The following is an 18,140-nucleotide window of genomic DNA, read 5'->3' on the forward strand; positions in this document are numbered from 1 at the left end:
TTAAAAAAAAAAACCTTCTAAATTAACGCTAGGAAAGAAAAAAACTGTAAATACCTATGAACAAAGAGAACAAGCGTGGAAATAGAACCATTTACAGAATCGCCAAATAGTACAGAGATGCTTCCATACCTTAACAAATTTTCAGGTTATAAGCAATTAAAAGTAGATTTGCCATGCACAGTATAGTACTGTGAGTCTCCCTGGTGATATTAGTCTACTTCAGGCCAAGCCCTTTTACATCAGAGACTTACAGTGACATTATTGTAAATGAAATTCAAAATCCAAAGACCCAGCAAGGGAAGTATTTTAATCCATACAAGGTCTCATATGCAGTCAAAGCTAAAACCCAAATGTTTCTCATTTCAGGATAATTACTTGGTTTCCCTATTCTGCTCATCTATAGAGAAGGACAACAGCACCTGTTTCCACAGTCAGAATTATAGTAAAGTCCGTTGTCTCAGCAGTGAGATCCCTTTCATTTTAGAAAACATTCCCTATATCTTTTAATAAGTGACACTGGCTGGACCTTATTTTTAACCTTCATCAGCACTTTGACTATAAGAATGTAAGTTATTAAGAGAAACAAACTTAGCTCTAGCTATTACATGGCTTTTAGAATGCTTAATTTGGCACATTAAGTTCACATTTTAATAGTCAGGCTGAAATCAGCTGTGCTTCCAGCTATAATTATGCATGTAATATATGTTTATGTATTTCTAATATACAGGAGCATTGAATCAAAGCATCTAGCATATGAGTCATTGGCAATGCGACAGTAAAGAAAAAAACAAAGACAAGACAAAGAAAGGATGCTTGCACTTAACTGCAGTGAACAATCTGTTGTGCAATCTAGCTGAGGTTGGTTTGTTTTAGCCAACACTTATAGGTCATGACAGTACAATAAACCAACTTTGAATTAGCTAAGCCATTAGAAGTGTCCATGTCAATATACACAAAATCGTAACTTGGTACAGCTACTACACTGGTTGAAAATAATTACCTTGGGAGGCACTGTCAAATGATTTGATGAGTGTTTTTACAGTAGGAGTTGGCTCTGAGGAGGTGGATGATCTGCGACTCAGGCCCATTCCTTGTCTCAGAGCTGCCAAATCTCTCTCTACAGCATTCATGTAATTGTACACTCGACCACGTTCCTCTTCCTGCCTGAAATCAATATGCAGCCCAATTAAGGCATTTAAAAAACATTTTTAACATGCAAAGTCTTAAAAAAATCAACACAAATTTGAAGCCAAATTAAAATCTATGGTCCAGATTGGTCATTACATTAACCTATTTTTCTTTCAGTGTAATTTAGAAATAGATTATCAACCTAAATAATCACTGTAAGTTCTTACTATCTGTCAGCAAGAGAGCTTAAGCACCAGGTGAAAAGTCTATCAAATCAATACTTGATTTAAGGCTTAATTCTTGCTCCCATCTCTCACACATACACATGTACACATGGATGGAGAAAATTGAGCCTTAAGGATTTCACCATTTCACATGAAAATAATCACCTCAGAGGGGAGAATTTTTTTTTCCACCTGCATAAACAGAAAACAATTTAAATGAATACTAAGGAGGTAAGAATACATTTATGGCATACATCTTTAGGCAGCATATGAATCCATTTGAAAAGAAAAATTAGATTTTTAGTACGGATTATTTATGGTGGTTATTGTATTCAGAATCACACACAAGACAAGAATTGAAGCAACCTATTTTCTACAGTTTGCAATAATTAAACATTGACTGATTTTTGTTTCAGACACTGTTAATAGACTTTCCTACCACCTTCCCTCCAATACAGTAGCTATACCACTTTCAAGGAATCTGATTCAGTTGCCTCTTTGTTCTTTGTTTGCAGTGAATCAAATGTCAAAAGATGCTTGTGTATAGATAATAATGAATATACTGAGACGAATCAGCAAGCCAGTTCTACCTTCAAAAGTGTAATTGTAACCTCAAAGGTTCACTTGCAAACAGTAATTGAACAATTACAATTCTGGTTGAAATGTATTAGTAAGAATTGTTCATATTACTTAGTTTGGTGATCTTACTTCAGATAAGATGCCTTACGCCCACCACTTATCCATCCACGTAATTTTCCATTTTCAGTGTAACCAGTCTGCTCTTCCTACCATCAGCTTTTCCCCAAGTTCCATAGCCTGCATTATCTCATATCCTACTGGATACTGGGTTAAGTGTCATGTATCCTACAAAGTGCCCATCCATGCGGAAGAAAACTGTTTCATATATACACATCACAAACATAATTACTGTCATTATAAGCTATACATGTATTCAATCCTCAGAGACAATGTAGTCAGGATTCAAATGGTGCTGTCCAAGATGTTCCTATTCTATGCATTTGAGGACTTTAATACTTCTGAAAGACATATAATTCAGTTTCTAAATAACTGTAGCACCTAATTCGAGCCACAATACATCACAGTTTGAATTCTTTTTATTAAAAATGTTTTTATACACAAAGCATCTCTAATTTTTCCCAGAAACAATTATCAGTGGAATGAAAACAGTACAAGATATATGCAGAATTAGACAAAGGTTTCTTCTCAGGTAAAAATCCAGCTGTATTTTTAACCATACCAAAAGCCTTGGCTGCTAATAAGAAATATTAATGATGGTACAGAAAAGTCAACACTGCTTGTTCTTCGCACTGAGGGAAGTTAAATCATGTCCAGCTGTTAAATGGGAAAAACCCGCCACTTCAACCTGGTTTTGCAAAAGCGCCAAATTGAATATTCTTGGATGGATTAAGTATACAGTATAAAGAAGCAAATACTGTTCTTATAAGTTTACCCATTTTGGCCCCTGAAAGCCTGCATATGGCAGCTTGTTGAAATACAGATTCTCAAAGTGAGAGGATTTACAAACTTCCGGAGTCTCAATAATAGTTAAGATAGTGGATTTCCAAAACTGTACCGCCCCCACAAAACAGACAATATCCCTGTTGTCTTTTGCATACTTGCGTGACTTTATTTCCTCCAACTCTTTAGTGAGCTTCTCATTTTTCTCCTGAGCTTCATGTAATCTACGCTTCAGGTCTCCTATCTCTTCCTGGGCCTCAGACTTTATATCATTTGCTATAACCACTGCAGTCTGTAGATCAGCCTGGAACTGACGCCATTCTGCTGACTCCTCCTATAGGTAAATAAAACTTTAAACTGAAAGCAGCAGCAAGAATTTTGAAGATAAAATTAAGAGTTATCCTTATTATTCATAGTTACCCTACGCTGTTACAGGGAACAATTTACAGGAATGACAAAGGCACTCATCTCTGGCATTAGGCATAACCTAACTTACAAGTTAAACTGAAGAAGATTTGCTGGAAATAACTAGACTTCCAAGGTCATTAATTTGTTTTGTAGAAACAAAGAAAATGTTCAAAGTGGAGGGCAAAAAAATTTAATATTAAACTATGCATCAGAAAATATAGGAACATTTTCTCCTAAGCCCAATGCCATATCTTTGTGACACTGAGAATTTTTCAGAATTTAATTCTTTAGTGTCTGTACATTAGTAAATATATTCCCATATGATGCCTGTCTCTCAGAAACAGTTATTTTAATGGTATTACATGTAACCATATTACCTTTTCACAATTTCACATGCAGGTCTTATGACATTCCAAGTTCACAATCTATTGAGTTTTTAGGTTTTAACCTACCCGGAGTCTCCTGTGAAGATTCTTTATCTCTCTTTCCATGTCATGCTTTTGGTCCTGCAGTTTTTTAACTGTATCTGGAAAGAAAGTCAAATTCTCTGTAAGATCTTAGGGATCTATTTACTTTAAAAAAAAAAAGTGGAAGAAAACTGCAAATGCTTTTAAAAACTTAAGAGAATACATTTTTATAACCAAAGCCATCTGGAGAAAATTAGTATGAGCAGAAATAATTTGACAGAGAGTGTCAATAGCTACATACTTCTCTATGACTGGTGAGGGGAACAGCATAAGCAAACTCAATTCTTATACAAATACCAGTCTGTTCTCTACATTTCACAGTATAAAAATGACAAAGCAATAACAAAGAGCAAATAAACAAGGTAGGTGATTTAACATGGAAGCATCCTAAAAAACATGGATGGTCTGGGGGTTTTCCCCCTTCAAACATAAGCTGCAGCTACACGAAGCCTTTTGATTCACAATTTACTCCCTGCCACAAAGCAGCTGACATAACACTCACAGCCATGCCTTCAATGGGGATAAAATTCTACTCGTGTCCTCAAGAATCTTACGTTCTTGTCTATCGAGATACTATTTGAAGTTGAAACAAGCTATATTTACAGCAAAGGGACAAACAGTCTATGAGATCATGTTATGAAAGAGATGGTTCTCTAAATCTGTCAGCAGCTATACAAAAGGGTACGCAGCTTGATCACCACAACTCCTCATGTGGCGTCTGACAGACTGGCTACTGCAATTATTATTCATTTGTTACTTTATTCAATACACAAGGACAATGTGATTGATTACTCCATTCTTATAACTAAGCAACTAATGAAGAAGAACACAGCATAAATTTCTAATTAGTGTGTCACTTCACTGATCGTTGGATTCTAGGATGTTTTATTTCTATAGCATCATGTAGCTATTTCAAACCTGTAAAAATGATGGACCAACTGACTGAATGCATTTTTTTGGTTCAGGTTCATGATTCCAAGACCTGCTGGAAACAAGTATTTTTCCTGTACATTAGCAATGCTCTTTCCACAAAAAGATTGAAGGTGCCTAATACATTTAGGCTGTTCAAAATACAAAACCTTGGCAAAAAAATCTATGGAACTGCATAATAAATGTCTGAATAGTCAGAAGATAGATGTATACGTTCATACAAACAGATTGATACAGTAGAGTTTTGTGGCTCTCATTTTCTAACATGAAAAAACTTTCCAGTGCTTTTATTTGCAGATCAGGTCTCAGGAAAAGCATTAAACCAGGGTTTATTCAAAGTCACTTGTTCTACCAATACTACCAATGTCCTCCCAAATAAGTTTATACCTTCATACTCCTTGACTTTTGGGAAATGGCTTTTCTTAACAATAAAAATGAGGCTATCGCAGGCTAAATGGAAAACAGTAAGCATTTAAAAAATATTTAAATCAGATGTAACAAAGCCTAAGAACAGATTTAAGCTGATTTATGCTGATGTGTACATTCAGAAGCCTCAACTATGCTCCTAAGAACATTTCATTTTTTCAGCCATGGAATTCTTTTTGGTTTCTTCATCCGAAGTAATTCTTGAGTTTTGCCTCAACAGTCCCAAGTACAGAGGCTTTTAACGCCACAGCTAATTTCTTTACAAGAATGACATAAACCTCAGCTGGCCTGAAAACATGATAACCTTTCAGGCTTGGAAAAGTTGAAACACTAAAATTAGACAGATTTTTCTGTATTTATCTCCTTCTTGTAAGACTGCACATTTTAACATGCATCCAAGCTTTGAAGATAAGCCTAGCAGAGCGAGCCACTCAAATCTCATGCTACCATGATATTTAAGCAAAGGCCTCTAATTTTCAGCTTGTCTCTGTGTACACAACTTGTTTGAGCTGAAGTCAGCACTGAGATGCCAGCTTTAGATTAAAGTTATAAAAGTCGCTCCCCCTCCCCACCTTTTTTCCCTTTAAACACATGCTAAAAAAATCCACTGCAAATTAGGTAACTTTCAACAGTGACAGCAAGTCAACATGCCCTAAAGAGCTTCCAGTAGAATTTTGAAACAAAATCTAGTGGATGACCATTTTCTCTTTTGAAGACAGTTCAAAGAAAATGTGTTTTTAAAAATAAATTTGTTCTACTACTAAAAGCAAGCTATAGTTCATCTAAAAATAACCACAAACCAGAAACTATAAATGCATCCAGAGTTAAAGCTTGTGTAATGCCATTGTTTTGAGCTTTTGTGAGATATGAAACGCACCATTAAGTTTTAGTATATTTATGCTTTGAAGTAAAACACAATGGTCTGAATATTCTGCAGTTACTATAAACAATACAGAGCACTTTACAGCAGTTGTTGGAAACAGTCTTCTCCCCCAATCAATTGAAGAGATTTAAAAAAAAAAAAAAAAAACCAAAACCCACTGAACTGAAAAGAACTAACAAATTGCAACTGAATTTGAAACGTAGTGAGAAGTTAAGACTAAGATAAGTGATTTCACCTCTTACATTCTAAGCCTAAACTCCATTCTTTGCATTGTGTCACCAATTACAGCCTGAAAATTCAAGTAGTCAAAATAGGTACACAGGCAGCAATTCTCTGTACAGCTGCCTTGTGGTATCCTTCCTTTCTGCATCCTCACAACCTCCACGATTCTTCTCTAACACACACAAGCCCTTCCCACCTGTATGTGCTGAAATTTTCAGTATGGTAGGACAGGTACTTCTCTTCTACCATTGTCCAGTCTCCTCTTTTTAAGGAGCATAGACAAGAAAGATGATTAAAAGGAAAAGTAACTATTGTTTAGGGTAAGTGAAGAACAAGGAGACCATTCTGATGAATGAACAGGATAATAAAAAATGGCAAATCAGCAAGCTGCTTGTGTTTTACTGCAGGATTCATTATGTCTACATTTTACAAAATGGTATTGATTTAAATCACAGTTTGACAAGGTCCTGCTTTTTAAAAGGTAGAAAAATAAATTATGGGAAAGGCAGACTACAAATGGTGAAGAAAAACATTATAACTAGGGCTGGAGGTGGGAGGAAGAAACTAAGATATCATCTGAATTTTGTAAGACAGCCAGAGAAAAAATATCACTGTATTCTGTATTTGTAACTTTTACTAACTATAATTAGCAGTTAGAATTTATCACTACGAAATAAAAATGAGTATCAACATTCAATTGTTTAATTTCCATAGTCTCTGGGGAAAAAAGGGGGGAAAAGAAAGGAAAAAGAGACTTACAGTATTCAGATACGCATAGTAGTTTCAAAACATGACAATACCTGATAAGCAACACTAAATCACGTAATCCTGACACAGGCAAATCCACAATGGACATTCTCGTAGTTTTTGTACTAGTTACATTGGTTTGCCTTATACTAGGATAGCATTTCATTTTTTTAGCATAGAAATGGCTATCCCAGTATAATCACATCTACATAGAATAGTGCCAGCATTACAGTTAATTTAATAATTATAGCTTCCTTATATAAGGAAGAGGCACTGGTTACAAATACACCAACGCTTAAGCAATTTGCCTATCAATCTTGCTTTTGAGCTCATCGCTGTCAGACAATAGGTCTATACAGCAAAAAAGCTGAATTTTTTAAGGGTCTAACACTAGCAAAAAAGAAAAAAAGTACTAACAATTAGAAGACTAACATCCAATTAACTTCCAACACTATGGTACAAAAGGCCTAAATATGGCAACGTAAAAATTTAGTTTCACAACTGCTGTCAAGATCCTTTTCAAAATGAGTTATAGCAGAATTAAAAACGAACACTGTCAGCTCCATAAAAGAACTATTTATTCACTGAACATTAGATACATCAACCTTCTTGCTCACCTACCCTTGTCCAAAAAATTTACTGACTTAAATAGTTACGGACTAAGAGAACTGATATGCTTAGCACATGTACCTTGTGCTAAGTGAACATGCAACGAGTATTTTCAGGCTTTAGAAGAAACACCTGACAACTGATAAGCTAACCTACAAATCCCAATTTCCTGCAGATCGGGAGACAAAGTTATCTGGAAAAAATTCTCCACAAACTCTTATTAATTGCTTGGAAGAATAATAGGTTTCTTTTTTCCCCTGACAGCTTGGCTGCCTGACTGCTGAAACTTTTTCCGAAGTCAGAAATGAAAACCAGAGGAAACACGCCATCTAGCGCAACGCCCGTCTCCCCTGCCCACTGCCAGCCTGCCCTGCCCTCTCCCAGTCCCTCACCTCCACTCCAGTACCTGCAGAGGGTTTTGGATACAATACAGAAGCACTATGCTTAAAGCTCCTTATCCCACCAGGAATGAGTTCAGCTCCTGCCGCATCTGGATGGACATCAGGAACATACTGTATGTTTTCAATCAATGCAATTTGCATCCTACTGTCCATACCAAAGACATCCCATTTTTGCAGGCAGACATTAACAGCTAAAATGTGACAGTTCAATATTCAAATTACTGTGAAAAATTTTTCATTATATATGTTCTTTATGTTTCTTTTTGGTGTTTGGAAAGCCCACAAGGAAGCATTCCCAAAGTACCACTGCTAGAGCACTTCACATCCCTACATTACTAGTTAGTGTTGATTAACCATGAACACTCACCACCTCATTTGTGAAGCATCTTTCTCCTAACTGTAAAGTCTGTCCTTTGTGAATTCTTTAAGTGAGAGTCTTCCATCACTTATCACTTGTCATTTACCAGTTGTCTGGCCATCACTTTCATTCACCCAGTAACTTTTCCGTTAGGCAAATTCTCTCCTTAAGGGGTGAGTTAGATTTCCTCATATTTTAAAATCTAAAATAAAAGTTCACTAAAGAAAACCTTCATGGATTTTTATTACATTGGGTTATTTAGGCTGAAAAAACACCATTCTTCTAACAAGCGCTTTAAAATACCTAAACCTACACTAGTTTCTCCACATTTAAAAGCACAGGCATTAGACATTTGGCTGACAGACTACCAGAACCAACCAAAAGTCAGATCAGCATAAGATAGCTTACTACTAAGATGTGTTTTTCTGTCACTTTAATACAAATTATTAAAATTCTGTCTTTTATATGTTGTATGTACTACCTCCAAATCTCAGTTTTTCTGAGATGCTGTTCTTTGCTGTCACTACTTAGAGGCTACCACCAAGAAACTCCTGTATGAGGTTTAATTATGAACCCATAACAAACGGTGTTTTAAAGTGGTCAGAGAAAAATATTTTTTTCAGTTTATACCATTCTTTGGGTGCCATCCTTTCTTTCCACCACTAGATGCCACTCTCCTTCCTGCCTATAAAATACTGATTTTCTTCCCTAAAGGATCATACCAGGCCATCAGCCAGTACAGCTGAATTTTCCAAATTATTTCAAGAGCGATGAACAACAAAGACTGTCGCAATTTTTGTTGAAAATTTCTGCCCAGCTAGAGGTTTGTCCACCTGAAATTTTACCAGTTTAAATGAAATATCTGACAGCGGTTTTGTACCCCCAAAGCAGAAGCATCTAAAAATTAGAGCTGCCTTGTAACCAGGTATTACTAGGCAGACACTTAAATGTTTACTTGACTACGGTGCTGTTTTCTATATGAATGTATTTCAGCTAATGGACAAAACAATGCAAGTAGAAAAGTGTTCAACCTTTTCAAGACTTTGCTACAAAATTACTTCAGGAACAAAGTCAGAGCCACTGACCATGTGCCTCAGCTCCTGCTCCCAAGTAAATGTCTGTCTTTTGGTTTTGGAACAGAAAGAGCAAAAAAAATATTACAGAATAAAAACCTAAAGCAATTTTGTAAAGAGAAACAGTGATTGTCTTTCAAGATAAAGAAGGGTTGCTTAGGGAAACCAAGCTGACAGCCACATGTCTGAAGGCACTGAGCTTCAGTTGAATAAACAATTTGGCTTGCTTAAGATACTACCTTTTCTTGATAGCAGACCAATTTAAAATCCTTTCTATTAATATTTGCCTTCCTGTTAAAAGGCATCATGCTTTGGTTTTTTTGCTATCTTGTTCAGTCTTTGTATACCATGGAAGAATACCAGATATTTGAATTTTGCAAGCAGCCCTGTGCAAATACAGCTTGCCACGGTACAGATGCCCAGGTTCTTATTTAGATGGAGACTAATTGCAGAATTCCAGCCTGTGGTAGGAATGTCTGAGTAGGTCTTGGAGATCAGAGAGGGAACTAAGGCACAGAGAGCTAGACAAGTATATAGTAAACATGAATTTCATTATAAGCCCCAACCATTTCTTTTACGGTGGCAAGAGTCAACAGATAAAGTTTTATTCTAACTTCCTTGAAGTTTTTCAGATTCATTTTTAGGTTCACAGATCAGCTTCATGACTTGAGCAAATCTACACAGAAAGATATATAATACATCCATATTGCCAAATCAGCTCTAACATTTGTAACTTTCAGGGCCTCCATTCACACATTTCTCTACTAAAACCACCTTTCTTTAGGTAGTAGAAATAATTAATTATAAACATTCCCAAGCTATCTGGTAACTCCTAGTACTTGGGCACTCAAAAGAGAGAGCGTTCTTAAAAAAAACCAACACCAAAACACGAAATCAATCATCCAGTCTCCAAAATGCCCAAGGAGCACACTACTATTAAGCCTGTAATTACATGTTCTTCTACTTTGAAAAACAACTTGAAAACAGCATTATCAGATGTGATATTTATTCTCAATTCACAGGTTTTCACTCCCACACCAACTGCTACCGGGACTGGAAAAGCAAAGCCAACTTGATTTTTTTCCCCTGATGTATAAGCGTTCTGCAAAGCCCAGTCTGACTTTAATTCAGACATACAAAAGACAAGTGAAAATATTTTCACTATCACAACATTCTTAAATTATCTACTTCAGCTGTTCTTAAATTATCATTTCTCTCACAAGAGAAACTTGTAACACTTACTCTCCAAATCAGATATGATGAGATTGTCATGAAGCTTCACAGCACGATGCTGCTCTACTTCATCCTCCAACTCAAAGATAGTTTCTTTCATGTCACTTCTCTCAGTCTCTTTTTCATCTAATTCTGTCCGAAGTTTTTCTAGAGTCACATTGAGATCCTCAATTTGTTTCTTGGCTTCTTCTTGGAACACTCTGTATTCATCTTCAACCTGAAAAAAAAAAAAAAGTATCTTATCATAACTAAATTGGTTGCATTTTAAAACACACTTTTAGTTTTTTACTACTGTACTTGTAATATATTTCTGCAACCATAAAAAAGTATGGGACAAGAAGTCAAGTGTAAACCTTATAAAAGTATTGTTCTAGTGCAACTATTTCCCTGAGCCAGAGTTAAATTCTTTTATTCCCAAGCTGCATATATGAGCATTCCCCAGCTACTCTAACAGCAGTATCCTGTATTCAAGTGGAGCAACAATACCATAGTACTAAGGCTGTGATTTCATGAGCAGCTGATCCAATTTAACATCTAGCTGCCATTGAAAAGGGAGGTGTGGAGGGAACTCTTTACTCTTTCTATCCCTTGCAAAAAAAAAAAGCTTGCTCTACTCTGTGCATCAATTTTAGTGTTTGGTGGACCTATGATGATTCATTTCCTTAATCAAGTAGCAAGATTCACATTTGTGTGTGAACTGAATTAAAAAAAAACAGGGAAAGGAAGCGGTAGTAGACTTCTCCCTTTCAGGAGCAGCAAGGCTATTTTTTTTCTGCCTCATGAAACTGCAACGTAAGTAATAAGCTGGGATCAGAGGCACAGTAACATTAACCCAACAGCAAAAATAGGGTGTCAGATAAACAAGAGAAATTAGGTCATGGCTTAGGGTGGGTCAACACAGGCACCAATTTTAATAGACAAAATGCCCTGCTTTAAATCATCTGTTTCACTATTTTTTATTTTAATAGCACTACCCAACTTTAATTACTAAAATTATATTTTTTTTTTTTTCCCCCTCCCAAATTAAGTTGATTCTAACTGGCTGGTGATCGTGACTAACATGTTGATTTGCAACTAATATGTAGTTCAGACATTAAATTTGGCATAAATTTTCTCATGAGGAGGATATACCTTTAAATGCATACTTAAAGTTATTAAATAAATTTTATGATTCTTATTTTTATATTAAATTATGGTAAGTGCTTTTACTAGATAAATTAGTTATATCTGAGTCAAAATTGCTGTTCTAGAGCTAGAAATATACACTTCAATCCAAAGCCCAGTCAACACACAAGCTGCTCCTGGATGGATCATTAGTAAAAAACCTATGCGTATTTGCCATATTTAATAATAATTGTTTAAAAGTTTGTCAATTTTTTTCACTTAAAACTAAAATATGTATTCGGTAAATTAAATTAAATTTGGTTAAATCTGTTTACCTCAAAATTAGTCATTTCTTGATTGGAGAAAGAAGACACTTTTCTGATTCCTCTACCATCAGTTTATTCTAAGTTAACTGAACCTACTTGAATAAGCTGAAACTTCAAAATATTCTCTCAACACCTGTGAAAGGTCCTACAAGTCATCAACAGCTGGGTTATCACTTCAGCCTTTGACTCCCAGTACTTTCTCAGTGACATCCCTCTTCTACCAGTTTGGTACTAACTCCTCAAAACTCTTGCAGAAGGCATGCAATTTAAGCACAAAATTCATACAGTATCTTAAATACTGTTTAAGTTTGGCCCTTGAAATAAGTTGCGGAGTTTAAATACCAGTATTTTAAAAAAGTAACATGACAGTTACCATGTGGCTGAATGAATCCATATAATTTTTTAAAAAGCCTCCGTCATTTTCATAACAAAAGTTAAGAGAAAGTAATCAATTCTAACACTACTGCAATCTGATTAACCTCAAAATTAATCCTTTACTTCTAAAAGAACTACAGTGACCAACAGCAAGTCATGGTGTATATAGGATGTTAAAATACAACAGTTTGTTTTAAACACTACCTTAGCAATGGCATCTTGCAATCGATTGGCATCATTGCGAGTGTGTGCCAGCTCTTCTTGCAGACTACTGGCCAATGTCTCTGCTTTTTCTTTATCCAGCCTGACACTCTCCAGCAAATCTTGTATATCTGATTTATCTCCAGAGTTGTGTATAGAATACAATTCAGCCACTTTTTGCTTTTCATGCTCTAACTGAGCTTTCAGCCTGTTCATCTCAATCTGGTCACTGGCTACTGTGGCTTTGTACTCCTCTAACGTAGATGCTATCGCTGTTTTGCTTTTCTGCTCTGACTCAATAATCCGTTCCATGTGGTGATTTCGTTCTTTTAATGCCCCTATCATTTCTTGGGCCTCCTTGTTGTCTTGTTCTGCCATCTTCAAAGTGTTGCTCAAGTGCTGCTGAACACCTAACAGCTGCTCTCGCTCAAACCGAGCGTTCTCTGCAAGGTCCATATAACGTTGCTCTAACTCCATGTAGCGACCACTTTTCATATCTTCATCAATTACATATGAAATATGGTGTTCATCTAAAAGGGACCGAAAATACTCAATCTGACGGCTGAAGTGTTCCAACTTGTCACTTTGCTGGCACAAAGATTCCATGAGGATTACTTTTTCCTCTCCAAGTCTTTCATTCTCACTGTTTAGCTCTTGCGTTATTTGTTGCAAATCTGCAAGCTCTTGAAGTGTGGCTTGGAGCTCTTCAGCTGTACTGTGTTGATTCTCTTCCATCTGATGTATCCGTTCTGTCAGACAAGCTACGGACACTTCACTTGCATTGCCACTGCTTCCCTTCCTAGATCTTTCTATGCTTGGTACACCTTCAGACTCCGACGACGACGGAGCATCTAAGGCATCATCACTTGATGTCAGTGGCTGATAAACTTCACTGCACTCACTGTCTAAATTATCCATGGAATTACTATGTTGGTTGTCCATCAAAGTGTTTTCATCCTGACTTAACAAGTCTTCCATTGATCCAGGAGCAGAACCTTCCACTGAAGATGTCAGAGTACCACCACCATCACTGTGGTTGCCAGCTGTAATCTCTGGACTCAAAGACTGATAGCCGAAGAGTTTTTCAGAGTTGTCCAGCCTTTGTTCCAAAGAAAAGCCTAATGCATTTAGCCTGTCTTTTAACATTCGATTCTCATTCTTCAGCTGGTTGAGCTCTTCTCGGATGGCAGTGTTTTGTTCCTGTAACTGTAGCAACGTAGACTCTACATCAGTTGGCTGATGGACAACAATGGCCTCTTTTTCTTCAGATTTTTCATCACCTTCAAGTTGATCTTCGTTAAGTCCCAGCTGAGCACGCATATCCCTTAGTTCATTCCTCAGATGCAAGATTTCCACATCTTTAGTTTTTGCTAATGTCAAAAGATCATTCACCTTTGCTTCCAATGCAGCTTTGTCACTGATTTGATTGTCTGATTTGGACTTGCTCATTCGAATATCTGATTCTGGGTTGGTACGACTACGGGAGCGTTTTGCCAGTACCGTATCATTGGTCCCCTGTCCAGTCAAAGGCAGCTTTTTGCTCTGGCTTAAACGAGAACGATCGCGTATTCTTTCTCTAGAAGAGCTTGACTCTTTATTTCCAGATGAAGTGCTACGCTTAGTTGTGGAACTTGTACCTGTATGTTTTTTGAAAGTTAGGAACATTAATTTAAAATACAGTATCCGTAATAGAAGACTCTGTATTTTGTATCAGCACTACAGTGGCTGATTTTCTGAATGACACTGGTAAATACATTTCATAAAATACATTTAGAGTAAACATTTATACAGCCTTAATCATGAATCAGTGCAGTTTTATTTTAATTGATACATGCTCTACCAATTGCTATGCTTTACCAGTATTTTGAAAATGAGTTTTGCCAGTATTTTGAAAATGAGTTAGACCTTAAAGTTTAACATTTGCAAGTTTCTTTTTTTTCTGTCTTCAACAGGTTCTGACAGATTGTACAAAAACTGCAGCATTGCTATTCCTACATGTTCAAATTAGTCTCTCTTTTCAGTAGATTTGAATGCAAGCTTTTAAATGATGAACTGCATATTATGATTCCACAAAGTGAAAGCTAAGGTTTTTTGTATTTCCATCTCATTTCATAAAGACGAGGATAGATTATTACTACTTTATTTCCAGATGCTTTACAGCTTTGCAAGCATTACTGAATCCAAAACATAGCAATGGAAAGCAAGACATGTTTCCATCCATATTGATAATACACTAAATAATTTCACTTTTCTGAACAGTTTCTGAAAGCTTTCTTGCTTTATTTCTACAAAACAATACAGAATGTCCAAAATGTTGACTGCAACAAGTGATATCTTAAAGATTTAGTGCTTGTGGCATGGATTTTTTAGACAAATTAAGTTATTTTACACAAATCCGTGATTCTCTAGATTAATTATATCATCTAGTTTTATATAGTAGCTGCATAATCAGTACTGAAAAAAATAAAAGGAACACACTCCAAAAAGGCAATTACATTATTAAAAAACAGGAAAAGAGCACAGGAGGTGTTTGATTTGACTGTGGCCTTACTGACCACTTCATTAGGCAGCCTGGATCCTCAATACATAACAGGAAAATAAAAAGTCACCCAACTACCATCTTTAAGGATCAATATATCCATTTACCTGCAATAGTTTTGGGTTTATTTTCCAGACTGTTCATGGCTGTCCCTGAAGCTGAAGATGCTGTTGATACACAAGTGCTCTTCTTTGCCTTGACACCATTGGTCATTGCCACTCCACCGCCACCAGCCATCCCCGCTAAGAGGTCATCATTACTCTTAGTCTCAAAGAAAGGGAAGAAGCAGCTTTAAGACAGCTGGCTGAGAAGTCTGCATAGCCAACATTTCTCCTGTTAAAGATTCCATCAGTTTAAAAAGTACATATTTAACTAGTCATGTGTCTATGCAAGAATGTTGAAAAATACATATGCACTGCACTGTGCAGAGTTGGCAAGTTGAAACTGAACTTCAACTTCTTACATAGGATTGACCATAGAAACTGAGTCTTCTCTCTCCCAGACAAAATGATTAATGTTTTAATACCAAGAAGGAAAAAAAGAAAATTAAGGAAAGCACAGTAACACAACACAGTGTAACACTTCTCAATTTTGACTGAAAGTTTGCTTAAGCATAAAAATTAAGACAATTCTTAGATAATTAAACCACCAGATACTGGGAGGTTAGTATAATGTCCTTCAACAGAATATGATCAAGTGTTTTCTGGTGGACAAGTTCACAACAAAAAGATCAAACCAAACAACAAAAAACAATCCAACATTAATAGAATAGCCTTTCTAGCTCAAAATACTAAGCTACAAGTCACTAGAGACTAGGACAGTATTCAGAGGTAGGAAAAAAGCCACCCTCACCATATATCCTTGCCTTGTTTTCATGCTCTTTACTAGGCACTCTCAGAGATGCGATATTTGTCTGATGGACTTTTTGTCTGACCTCGTATGATCATTCCTGAAACTACTGTTAGCCACAAAAGCTGCCTGGAATGTGACAAGGCAGTAAGCACAGGAGTCTCAAGAACCAGATTCCCAAATAGAGAACCCATCTTTCAGAGTAAAGCAAACTCCAGAAATACTAAGTTCTTAAGTATTAATTGGCAGACTTTACAACTCTTTAAAATGCAATTTTTTCAAATGACAAAACAATAAAAATATGCTAAACATTTTTCCCATTATAAGGGCAAGAAAAATTAAAAGAAAACAGCTGTGTTAGCAGCATTCCTTGAGTAACTGTATTATTCAGCTGTATAACACATTTGAAGTCTCAACCAGCATCCCAGCTGAAAGGCAGTGCTTGGGAATTAACCAGTTGCTTTTCATCACGACTTTCAAATTCTGCAGGTTTATAACTTATAGCTTCCATACATATTCATGTTAAGAACTATACGCCAGACATTATGATTCTATACATGAAGAATGAAGGTACACTTGCTTAACTAAAAAAGAAGCTGCATCTCATTCCATTCTATATAGTTTGTTTTCGCAAGTGCAAATTTCAGAACAGTTAGGAACACTGATCACAATATCGTGGAAAGGGCATGGATGGGATTTGTGCTATTTACAAAGAACAGCAGCTGCAAAACAAAAGGGAGCTTGGGAAGAGAACATATTTGTTCTGCATGCAGTTGATAGAAATACAGATAATTTACAGATAGAAACAGGTATTTCTAATGGTAAAATCCTTTAGGACAAGAACGTGTTTATTGAATCATGTAGGAAATGGTATAGCCTTCTAAAAAACTTTATAAAAAGTTGGAAGAAAACACATTACTCTGAGGCTCTAGTTTGATGTGCATCTAAGCTGGCTCTTCTGCTGTGAAAAAGCCACTATTGTTCTATCCCACTCTTCTCCATGTGCTTACACACTGTGCTGTGTAAACCGAAGCCTTTTCAAAGGGCTCCTTCCTCCCAGGAGACAGATCGGTTCCTTGATCTGCTATGTTGCACAGTCGTGCAAAACTGCAGATGCAATGTAAGTACCAACAGGAAAATAAAAAAGTTGGAGGGCTAGAAATTCAACAAAGCCCACACTACTCATGTGGGGAGAAGAGTTGAGCACAAATTGCACTGTATGACAATTCTCCATTAACCTGTAATCTAATCAGATTTCATATCTAATCTATACCAATTTGGTGGGCATGGGGATACAGGGGGAGGGAAACAACCTTGTGATGCAACTATCACCTAAACCAAGGTATTACAAAAAGGCATAGAATGGGGATTTTCTATTTTGCTACTGAATCTGCCAATCAGCTGGCAAACATGATAGTTCAAATGGACTATTAGCTGTCAGCATTTTTACCCTATTGAAAGAGTGGAGAAATTAAATGTATTGGGTTTGTGTGGCCAGGTTTTGCTAGCGGGGGGGGGTTACAGGGGTGGCATCTGTAAGAAGCTGCTAGAAGCTTCCCCTGTGTCTGATGGAGCCAATGCCAGCCAGCTCCAAGACGGACCCGTCGCTGGCCAAGGCCGAGCCCATCACTGACAGTGGTAGTGCCTCTGTGATAACATATTTAAGAAGGGAAAAAACATTGTTGGGAACCAAAACTGCAGCTGGAGAGAGGAGTGAAAACATGTGAGAGAAACAACCCTGCAGACACCAAGGTCAGTGAAGAAGGAGGGGGAGGAGATGCTCCAGGCACCGGAGCAGAGATTCCCCTGCAGCCCGTGGTAAAGGCCATGGTGAGGCAGGCTGTCCCCCTGCAGTCCATGGAGGTCCATGGTGGAGCAGATCTCCACCTGCAGCCCATGGAGGACCCCATGCTGGAGCAGGGGGATGTCTGAAGGGGTAAGCCCACGCTGGAGCAGGCTCCTGGCAGGACGTGTGGCCCCGTGGAGAGAGGAGCCCACGCTGGAGCAGGTTTTCTGGCAGGACTTGTGACCCCGTGGGGGACCCACGCTGGAGCAGTGCGCTCCTGAAGGACTGCATGCCGTGGAAGGGACCCACACTGGAGCAGTTCATGAAGAACTGCAGCCCGTGGGAAGGACCCACGCTGGAGAAGTTCGTGGA

At 37.2% G+C, this 18,140-nt stretch overlaps 1 protein-coding gene across 3 annotated transcripts in view; it reads right to left on the minus strand.

The window, feature by feature from the left end:
* The window catches only part of SPECC1L (sperm antigen with calponin homology and coiled-coil domains 1 like), a 73,841-nt gene that overhangs the window by 36,014 nt on the left and 19,687 nt on the right, over positions 1-18,140 (minus strand). For 2 of the 3 annotated variants that reach the window (XM_069795153.1, XM_069795150.1), the window contains exons 3-8: positions 15,241-15,400; positions 12,598-14,231; positions 10,598-10,805; positions 3,692-3,765; positions 2,990-3,165; positions 1,001-1,164 (exon numbers count right to left, since the gene is read on the minus strand). In XM_069795153.1, the coding sequence (XP_069651254.1) occupies positions 1,001-1,164; positions 2,990-3,165; positions 3,692-3,765; positions 10,598-10,805; positions 12,598-14,231; positions 15,241-15,400 (2,416 nt within the window). The remainder of the gene's footprint in view (positions 1-1,000; positions 1,165-2,989; positions 3,166-3,691; positions 3,766-10,597; positions 10,806-12,597; positions 14,232-15,240; positions 15,401-18,140) is intronic. The other variant, XM_069795151.1, reaches the window with a different exon arrangement.

This window comes from Haliaeetus albicilla, chromosome 10, assembly GCF_947461875.1.
Source record: "Haliaeetus albicilla chromosome 10, bHalAlb1.1, whole genome shotgun sequence".
In the NCBI taxonomy this organism is placed as follows: Eukaryota; Metazoa; Chordata; class Aves; order Accipitriformes; family Accipitridae; genus Haliaeetus; species Haliaeetus albicilla.